This window comes from Silene latifolia, chromosome 8 (assembly GCF_048544455.1).
Source record: "Silene latifolia isolate original U9 population chromosome 8, ASM4854445v1, whole genome shotgun sequence".
Lineage (NCBI taxonomy): Eukaryota > Viridiplantae > Streptophyta > Magnoliopsida > Caryophyllales > Caryophyllaceae > Silene > Silene latifolia.
In genome coordinates this window covers 2,113,516-2,124,135 of record NC_133533.1, presented here as the reverse complement: position 1 = coordinate 2,124,135, position 10,620 = coordinate 2,113,516, and the positions used below count along the sequence as shown (strand labels likewise).

Genomic DNA, 10,620 nt, shown 5'->3' with positions numbered 1-10,620 from the left:
GAAAAAATAATAATAGAGATGTAAGTGGGGTGAAAAGAAATATTAAAGAATGAAAAAGGTAGTCCAAATAAGGAAAGAAGAGAAATAGGGTGAAAATAGATAATTTGCCAAAAAGGGGAAATGGGGTGAAAATAGAAAAGTGGAGGGAGTATATGTAAGATGTATTTTAATGGAACATATGAAATCTAAGTGAACGGAGGAAGTAACTAGTCCATGACAGGGTAGGAACAGTCGAGAGTGATGGGACAAACACTCTCGTCTCTAAGAAGCCTCATATATCCATTTTCACCCCATGATTCACCCCATGAATTTTTAATCAACCAATAATCCTTCCCTGATGCAGTATCTCTGCCATATCCAATAGCCGTCACAGCATGATCTAAATAAGTTCCGCACCCTCCGTCATAAACTCCACCGGAGTAGTCACTGAATCCTCTCGCTTGGGAATCAATACCCACCGATATAGGTTGCACATTCAAAGCCTGCATTAGCAAATTTTCGCCACTTGGAAAGTCCGAGCAGCCTAAGATTGTAACTAAGTTGCGGCCGGTTCTGCATTTGCCTGCCTTGCCAACGTATGGGTACGCTTCTTCTGTGAATATGCCGTTATCAACGATATAATTATATGCCTCTTTCATGTCCCCATCACGACCACAACCGTCAGGGTGAAGGCAGTCGACGAGTTCTTGTTCCGAGAATGAGACCAGTTTTCCGGTTGTGATTTTGTATAGCCCTTCTACTGCCGCAATGGCTGAGAATGCCCAACAAGACCCTAACAAATAATCACAATCACAAGGCGTAAGAAACATTAATAAACAATTGATTGAGACGAAAATAAAAAGAAATTTTATATATAAATTATTAATTGATTGGACAAGAATAATAAATTTATTTTAAAAAACAACCTGTATTATATTACTTCCTTTGTCTTAATCTAATATACTCTCATAAAGAATCAAAAAGATAAACAATGATTAGGACGGAGGGAGAATCTTTGTGTAAAAACATTTTATACATAACTTAGTCGATAACTTCACAGCAAGTGGATTATACATCTGGATTATACATCTGATGTAGTATATCAGATGGTATAGTTTTTGAGCATTAAGATAAAATTTTTGAGTTTTAATCTCAAATTTTTGAGTTTTATTATAAATTTTTTGAGTTTATTTACTTAAACTTTAATCTCAAAAGGTTATATTATAACTCCAAAAATTACATATAAGTTCAAAAAATTTTATTTTTGACAACATAAAACTAAAATGTAATTTATAAACTCTATAGTACTCGAAAAAAATTCACAAAAACTCAAACAACTATTAAGTATGATGTAGTATATCTGATGTACAATCTTTTTTCTCATAACTTCATGATAAACAGTTAGACGAAGGTAAACTTTATTGATGAAAAATAATGCAAAGTATATAGTTCATCAATTATGGAATACTCCGAATATTATAGACATATATGATAATGTTTGTTTACTTACCGCAGCTTGCTTGCTGTTTTACGGGTGTGACAGCGCCTTGTAGTCTCCAATCAATTGATTTCTTCAAAACCATATTATCGTTGTCAAATAATGTAGACTTAATCGTGCTAGATGATTTGTTACGTGCCCTGTAACCCGTATAAGTTGCTTGGAACTCTTGAATGGTCATGTCCGTAAACGCATTTGGTCCTCGTGTGTACGACTTATTTGCGGCTCCATCATTATTAAATTCTTCTATACTTTTCATATTTTCTTCGAATATGCGAAAGCGCTTTTCTTTCTCGGTTACACTTTTATACTCACGACCGTGGCGAGCAATCCATTGCTCGAACTTGTCCATCATGGTCATCGACGAGACATTATTAGGTTCGAGAGGACGAGAAATTGCACATGAACAAAAGAACAAGGCAAAGATTAAAAACCGAAAAATTTTGTGTGTGGAAAACATGATATCGATCTCTTTCAAAACTACCGTATTAGAATTAGAATAACATGTTAGTTGTTAATCTTGCCATTCGACAATGGCTTTTATAGAGGACAAGTCGATCTTACTATAATATATTCAGTTTTCTTATGGAAATACTTCACTTTAAATTTCAAATTTCTTATAAACTTTTTTCTAAAATATAATCAAATCTCCTTAAATAAAAACAGTGAATTTCTTTGGAAGTAAACAAAATAATCTTGCTTCCAAATACAATATATACTAATCTTTGATACTATTTCCAAATTCCAATCGACCGAAATTGTTCAAGGAAATCTTTTCATGCCACTTTTTCCAAATTGGAAATATTATTTTTTTGAGATCAACTAAAGTGGTTTTTTACACTTAACATTCGATGTGGTTTTGAATATCGATTATTGAGCATTGAGCAAATATTATTGTTCCTATATCATTTGCATGGTTTAACAATTTTCGTGTAATCACTAGGGCCCTAGGGGTGGTCAACAATGCGGGTCGGTCTTGCTAACCCGGACCCGTAGATAAAACCGGCCCGCCTGACCTGGACCCGGCCTCGGCCCGACCCCTATATCCGGGCCGGTTCCGGGTCCCCAAATGTCAAACCCAGACCCGCCCAAGATCCTCCCATAAACCCGCCTCACGAGTCACTTCTAACCCGTCCCGCCTCCACCCGCCCCGCCCCGCCCCTTACCCGGGCCGGTTCTGGGTCTCCCAAACCCTGACCTGGCCCGAACCCGGCCGACCTGCATTGTTGACCACCCCTAGTACTGTTCAATAAATAAGGGGGTGCGCGTAGACTTGGCAAAACTGACCCGACCCGGCCCGAGCCAACCCTCCCGAATAACTTAACTTGAACCCGACTCGCACCCGAATTGAGGACCTAAATCTAACCCAAATTGACTAGACGTTATTCAACCCAACTCGAACGGTTATTATCGCATACTGATTTTTATCCTCAAAATAACTTTATAACAACTAACCTGAAAATGACCTAACCGAACCCAAATCCATGGAAATTTGAATAACCCTAAGCTAATCCTATTGACACGTTTATCAGATCTACCTGTGTGTTTGAAATGTTTCAATGCAATTAAGCTTAATTTAAATTGTATTGGGCCATTTCTTATTTGGCCCAATACATGCCTAGGATTGGAGAGGTTAATGGTACATGATATATTACCGGACTCTTGAATTTCGATTCTGATTAATCGGAGCCTCTGTCCCATTTAATAGTTATCATTTTTTATTTTTATATCAAGTAATAGTTACCATTTCTATTTTTAGTAAATTTTATCTTAAAAGTTGTCCGTGGGCAAATGGCAGATTTGTAGTGTAATATTATTTTTATTATAATAAATTCTTTCAATTTTTGTACCGAAATCAATTGATAACTATTGAGTGAGACGAGTGAGTATATTATTTGCTTGGTTGACAACTTTCGTGTGACATTGTTTAGTCACTAAGGGCAGGGGGTTGTGAATGTTTCAATGTTTCAATGTTTCAATGCGATATTAAGCGGGGATGTTGTAAATTATCTCCATAACTTATGAACTATGTGCAAATTTGCTTTTTAAATTTCAATTGTAGCAAATTAGCCTCATAATTTTCAAAAAAATTGCAATTAAGTAGAAATCAATTTTTTCATTAAAAAAAAATTTGAACATGTTTTTTTATTGTGGTTTTGTTACCCACATCAATTATGTTACAAAGATTTCATGTATTCCCTTCCTTCCAGTTATTTATTTGCCTTCAATTAAAAATACACGGAAAAATAAATTGCTAAGACGAAGGATGTATTTATATTATCACAAATTCTTGTTTCAGACCGTCACTATCCGTCTTAAGCTTAAGACGGATAGTGGCCTCTCACACAAATGCAAGTGGGAGGCAAGTGGGTGGGAAATGGATATACCCACTTGCCTCCCACTTGCATTTGTGTGAGAGGCCACTATCCGTCTTAAGCTTAAGACGGATAGTGACGGTCTTAAGCAAGACGGACTGTTATATTATGGGCTGGGTTTTAACAAGCAAAGTGTAGAGCCTCTAAAGGCCTAAGCTTGCTACTTAGTGCTGTCTATCCTTAGCCTAGTATCATATAATTCATAACTCGCTGCCCGCTAAGTATCTAGGTAGCACCAAAATGGACACGGACATGGACACTAACACGACACAGACACGTAACAAGGCATCCAATGAAATTTAGGACATGAGACACGTCATTTAAATTTAATAAAATATATATTTTATAATTATTTATGTGTGCTTTTATTTTTGAAAAAGTATTGAATATTAAATTTAAATAAGTGAAGGTAAAACTTGACGTTAATTATAACTCATTCTCATTTCCAAAACGAAAAACCAACTTATAATCAATCTATTTCGACTTTTTATTACTAGTCTAAAGAACATCATTTGCCCCCAATAAAACTTATTTCCCCACCAAATTCAACCATATAACAATTCACGCCATTTACCTTAAATTCAACTTGATTCCGTTTGAAGGTGTGTCCAAATACCATGGACACAGCTCAAAATACCATAGACACGTGCCCAAATAAAAGATGGAAGTTAGACACGGCTTTAAAAGTGTACGACTCGTTTTGACGTGTGTCCGACGAGTGTCGTGTCCGACACGGGTGTCCGACACGGGAAAGCCGATTAAGAGGAGTGTCCGTACTACCTAGCTAAGTGTCACGATCCGCTACTTTTGCCGGACCGTGGCGCGCACCCTTGCCCGTCTCAAGGCAAGATGCAAGCGACAAGGATCTTCGTATTAGTGAGGGATCGCCCACTAGCACGATACTCGGGTCTCGGGTCGGTGTGTGTCGGGAATCCTAGTCACGATTATCAAGTCCGGCACACGAAAGCAATAAAAGTAAGCAATACGATTATTGAAAGCAAGCAACAAGCAACAACAAGCTTTTGGATGAGAAGCGGTTTTTCATTGACTAGCACCTCTCATAGAGGCAAATTTGATAGTTTGGTCCTGGTAGCAGGAAACATTGAATTTACAAGTTTAGTTCAGAATAGCGATATACCTATTTATGGAAACCTATTCTAAAACTACTAAGAAAATACTTACTACAAATGTACAAGGGAAATGAAATTACATAAGTATAAATAAATCTAAGGGTTCAAGTGTGCGGATCGTCACACTCTCCCCCACCTAATCTGTTGCCGCCCTCGGCAACACAAAAATCTTGAATGGTGCTTCAGTGAGACATCCTCGGTGAGCTCTGACTGTCCATGCAGTGTTGGGGATTGGCTTGTACAACTCGGCATGAATGTGCGCTTCGTCCCAAACAATGACTGGCCTCTTCGTCCATTCAAGGATAGGCTGGAGTTCCTTGACATAGAAGCTGCCGAACATCATGTTCTCCAAGTCCACCACGTGCTCCTTGTGTTTCGGGAAAGTCCACTTTGCCGCTGCTTGAAAAGATCTCTCTCGGGCTTTCTCCAAGTACTGGCTCCAGCGGACCTTCACCTTGTCTCTCATCACTTCTTCACCTGCATTCAAGGGAATGTGAGATCTCCAGGACGCCGAATCAACATTTCGGCGCGGCCCCCTGATGGTACGAGGCCTTTTCTCTTGAGTCGACTGACCCGCAAACCAGGACGTCGATTCAAAGACATCGACGCGCCCTCGATGGTACGAGGCCTTATCTCTTGGGGTCGACTGACCCGCAAACCAGGACGTCGATTCAACACATCGACGCGGCCCCCTGATGGTACGAGGCCTACTTCTTTGGGCATCTCGGCCCTCATTGTCTACTCCTCGGTGAGGGGGTAGACTCTTCTTTCGTCCCCCAGGCCACTTAGCATCGTAGTTAGCCTGGGTCTTGTTCGCCCTCGGCTCCACCGAACCTTTAGGCATTCTCCAAGGTCGCATCCCTTGTTTCGGCGTCGGTATCACCCTCATAGCCGAAATTCGATGCTGCCCCTTGTCTTCGTCGCCGTCTACCGTATTCACTACGATAGACCCCATTAGTAGCATCGATCCGTCACTTGGTTTCAATACTACCAATGCTTTCTGAAAGAACTGCATCCCGAGTACTAACTTGAAGTCATCAAGCGGAACGGTGGTGAAGTCGAGCTCCCCTGCCCACTCACCCACTTGGACCGCGACCTTCTTAGCCACTCCTTGGACGCGTCTCATTTTCCCATTGACCGCTTCAGCACTGTTAGCATCCCGCAGAACTAGCCCCAACCGATCCGCTTCCTCTTTCGTGACAAAGTTATGGGAGGCGCCCGAGTCGATCAAGGCTCGTGCTTACTTCCCATTCACCATCAAGTCCACGTACATGAGCCCGTTGGATTTCTTGGCGGAGGAATCTTCGTATTTCCCCATCGCGCTGATCCGTTGGAGTGAGCCCATCCGTGGTTGGTCTTCACCATCACTCGAGTCTTCGTTGCACTCTTGGTGATAGTCGGCCAACGCCCCATCAAGACATTCTTGAGCCCCCTTCGGCATCTTCTTGAACATGGCATTGAACTCCGCTTTGTTCGGACAATCGGCCATCTTGTGAGGACCCTTACACACAAAACACGCAAACGGTCTCTTCGTTGTGGAAGCAGTAGAGTTTCCCGCCTTCGAAGACGAGCTTGAGGGCGAGTTTGTAGTGCTCGCCGATTGGGCTTGACTTCCTTGTGAGCGGAACCGACTGTTCCCAACTGAAATGGCGCTGTTTTGTGGCCTTTGTCCATTGTACCCACTTTGTGACACACCAGTATTCCCCGTTGGTGCCACAACTCTTGGTGCCTCTCGCTCCCCGTGAAAGTCGAGTAGGCGCTCCGCAACCGATATGGCCGAAGACAGAGTTTTGGGATTCTGCCTCATGACCTCCTGTTGTGCCCACCTCTTCAACCCGTCAATGAATTCGAATGTCCTATCCGTCTCGGACATTTCGGTAATCTCGAGCATGCACGCTGAGAATTCCCTCACATATTCCCGGATTGATTTGGTGTGCTTGATTTCTTTCAACTTCTTCCGAGCAACAAACTCCGTGTTCTCGGGGTAGAAGTGATCCTTCAAGATCCTCTTAAAGTCGGCCCACGATGTCACCGTAATCGTGCCCGCATCGATTTCCTTGTACCTAGCCCTCCACCACATCTTGGCATCGTCGACTAGATACATGCTTGCCGTGACAACTTCCGCGTCTTCGTCGAGCCCACTTACTCGGAAGTATTGCTCCATATCGAAGATAAAGTTATCGACCGCTTTCGAATCCCTCGCCCCATCGTAGGCACGAGGTGGAGGGGCCTTCACCTTATGGCTCCCCACAAATTTCCCGTCATTGGCCACCGCTTTCACGAGCGTGGCGCAAGTGTTCTCTAACATCTCGACCTTTCGATGCAGATGATTGATCTCTTCCTCCCGATCGTCGGGGATCGCACCACTGATCGCTTGTATGCGGGTATCCCTCCCGTCTACCTTCGTCTCAAGGTCACAAACCGTCTTTTGCAACTCCTCGAGGCTCGCGGCCATCCGCATAACGATGTCCTCGAGTTTGGGAAGCTTGACGTCGATTGTGTCCTCTAAGGCATCCACTCGGTCCTCGATTGTTTCGCCCATTTTCTCGATCTCGATAAACAAATGCGGCTTGCAGACGCCCGTCCGAAGACCGGGCTCTGATACCAAATGTCACGATCCGCTACTTTTGCCGGACCGTGGCGCGCACCCTTGTCCGTCTCAAGGCAAGATGCAAGCGACAAGGATCTTCGTACTAGTGAGGGATCGCCCACTAGCACGATACTCGGGTCTCGGGTCGGTGTGTGTCGGGAATCCTAGTCACGATTATCAAGTCCGGCACACGAAAGCAATAAAAGTAAGCAATACGATTATTGAAAGCAAGCAACAAGCAACAACAAGCTTTTGGATGAGAAGCGGTTTTTCATTGACTAGCACCTCTCATAGAGGCAAATTTGATAGTTTGGTCCTGGTAGCAGGAAACATTGAATTTACAAGTTTAGTTCAGAATAGCGATATACCTATTTATGGAAACCTATTCTAAAACTACTAAGAAAATACTTACTACAAATGTACAAGGGAAATGAAATTACATAAGTATAAATAAATCTAAGGGTTCAAGTGTGCGGATCGTCACACTAAGCATTGCCTATACTTGTATTGGCCCAATATGTGTCAGATGGTCTGACCCTTTAAGTCCGAGCTTTTTACTGTTATTGTGAGACCGTCTTATAAGAAAAAAATTCTTAGTCTTTCATATTTTTGTTTACAATGGGTCAGTACTCAGTAGAAATATTTGAACCCTAAAAATTTATTTCTCAAATTTAAAATAAGTGAAAATTTGTAACCAAAAGAGGTATTTGTCCCCCAACAATTTTGGATATATTTTTATATCTCACCAGTAGATTCGGTAAACAGGTTAGTCAGATAAGGTTATGGACTATCGACAAGTCAATTCAGGTGCGTCACATTATCGAATATTTCAGGTTGGGTCTGGTCATTTCTGGCTTCAAGCGTTTTTTGAGTATGATGGTTGGGTCATATTGGTCAGGTGGGTTGAATAATTTAGGGTCTTAGAAAAAAAGTACACTATTTATATTTTAGTTTTCACGATTGATTCTTTATTTTAACGTATATAATGTGAAATTTGAAGTAATGAAATGTGATTCAAATTAAGTCATTCTGTGTGCTTTGCATACAAGTGAATATGGCCTCATCGCGATCTTATTATGCATGCATAATAACCTACTCGATGACAGGGTAAGAACAGTCGAGAGTGAGGGGACAAACTCACTCGTCTCTAAGAAGCCTCATATATCCATTTTCACCCCATGATGTACCCCAAGAATTCTTAATCAACCAATAATTCTTCCCCGATGCAGCATCTCTGCCATATCCAATCGCTGTCACGGCATGATTTAAATTAGTCCCGCATCCTCCATCATAAACTCCGCCAGAGTAATGGTTGAATCCGTTCGCATGGGAATCAATACCCACCGATATAGGCTGCACGTTCAAGGCTTGCATTAGCAAATTTTCGCCACTTGGAAATTCTGAGAAGCCTGAGATTTTAAATAAGTTGCGGCCGGTTCTGCATTTGCCTGTCTTGCCAACGTATGGGTACCGTGAATATGCCGTTCTCAGCGATATAATTATATGCGTATTTCATGTTCCCGGGACGACCACAACCGTCAGGGTGAAGGCAGTCGACGAGTTCTTGTTCCGAGAATGAAACCAGTTTTCCAGTTTCGATTTTGTGTAGCCCTTCTACCGCCGCAACGGTTGAGAATGCCCAACAAGACCCTATAAAATAATCACAGGGCGTAAGAAACATTAATAAACAATTGATTCTTACGAAATACGGTCTTAACATAAATAAAAACTCTAAATTGTAAACTCCGAATCGATAATATAAAGTATTCCTAAAGTATTTTATTCAAATAATTATTTCCCTTAAATCCTAAGAGTTTAATTAAAGTAAAACACCAATCGATAATATAAAGTGTCAACTTCGCTCTTTTTCATCGTTCCATCTTATATAAATTAACTTTTTTTAATGTTCAAAGTAAAAATGCAATTTTTTTTTACTTTTAATATATTTTCCCTTTAAAATAACATGCAATTGCATGGGATCTAAACTAGTTAAAAATACCTACCGCAATCTGCTTGCTGTTTTACGGGTGTGACCGCGCCCTGTAGTCTCCAATCAATTGATGGTTTCAAAACCATATTATCGTTGTCAAATAATGTAGACTTAATCGTGCTAGATGATTTGTTATGTGCCTTGTAACCCGTATAAGTTGCCTGAAACTCTTCTATGGTCATGTCCGTAAACGCATTTGGTCCTCGTGTGTACGACTTATTTACGGCTCCGTCATTATTAAATTCCTCTATACTTTTCATATTTTCTTCGAATATGCGAAAACGCATTTCTTTCTCAGTTACACTTTTATACTCACGACCGTGGCGAGTAATCCATTGCTCAAACTTGTCCATCATGGTCATGGACGACGAGGCGGTCTTGGGTTCGAGAGTACGAGAAATCGCAGAAGAACAAAGGAACAAAGCAAAGAAAAAAAATTGGAAAATTTTATGTGTGGAAAACATGATATCAATCTCTTTCAAAACAATGCAACCTAGTGAGTGTTATCCTCCGTATTGGAATGAATTAGAATAACACGTCGTTTATCTTGCTATGCAACAATGGCTTTTATAGGACAAGTCTTACTAACATTCAGTTTTCTTACTTATGTAAATAAAAAATCAAATCTTTAAATTTCTAAGAATCAACCAAATCTTCCTCTTTTACAATAAATTTTTTGATATTGTTTCCAAATAATTCCAATCATCCGAAATTGTTTCAAGGAATTTATGTTGTTCTTCTCCGAATTCGAAATATTATAATTTTGCTAAGAAATCAACCATAGTAACTTTCTTGAAATATAAACATATCTCCAAAATCTGGATATTGTCCTGGATAGATAAGACAAATGCAGATTGTTTAAGGAGTAGCAAACTCTTCTGTCTTATCTACTCATATAAATAGTATTATTTTAGTATTTTCTAAGTATTTACAATATGTTTTTGTTGTTATTTGTGTGCTCTTAACCAATCCACTCTAAGGCTCTGTTTGGTAGCGCATTTCAGATACCTTTTTTTTTCATCGAAGTAGCTTTTTTGACAAAAAATTCAGGTAGCTTA

General features: G+C 40.6%; 2 protein-coding genes across 2 annotated transcripts; both read right to left on the bottom strand.

The window, feature by feature from the left end:
• Positions 1-206: 206 nt before the first annotated feature.
• LOC141597503 (oryzain alpha chain-like) lies at positions 207-1,838 on the bottom strand. Its single transcript, XM_074417971.1, has 2 exons — positions 1,490-1,838; positions 207-772 (listed from the first exon to the last, which is right to left on the bottom strand). The coding sequence occupies exons 1-2, from the start codon at positions 1,836-1,838 to the stop codon at positions 207-209; spliced, it is 915 nt and encodes a 304-aa protein (XP_074274072.1).
• A 6,871-nt stretch (positions 1,839-8,709) lies between these two features.
• LOC141597502 (fruit bromelain-like) lies at positions 8,710-9,918 on the bottom strand. The gene is made up of 3 exons (XM_074417970.1): positions 9,576-9,918; positions 9,044-9,222; positions 8,710-8,925 (listed from the first exon to the last, which is right to left on the bottom strand). The coding sequence occupies exons 1-3, from the start codon at positions 9,916-9,918 to the stop codon at positions 8,710-8,712; spliced, it is 738 nt and encodes a 245-aa protein (XP_074274071.1).
• Positions 9,919-10,620: the final 702 nt, after the last annotated feature.

Coding starts and splice junctions, on each gene's coding strand:
- LOC141597503 (XM_074417971.1), bottom strand. CDS start 1,838: ATGACCATGATGGACAAGTTCGAGCAATGGATTGCTCGCCACGGTCGT. Junction 773..1,489: donor AAAACAGCAAGCAAGCTGCG/GTAAGTAAACAA, acceptor ATTATTTGTTAG/GGTCTTGTTGGGCATTCTCA.
- LOC141597502 (XM_074417970.1), bottom strand. CDS start 9,918: ATGATGGACAAGTTTGAGCAATGGATTACTCGCCACGGTCGTGAGTAT. Junction 9,223..9,575: donor AAAACAGCAAGCAGATTGCG/GTAGGTATTTTT, acceptor ATTATTTTATAG/GGTCTTGTTGGGCATTCTCA. Junction 8,926..9,043: donor CTGAGAACGGCATATTCACG/GTACCCATACGT, acceptor TTGAACGTGCAG/CCTATATCGGTGGGTATTGA.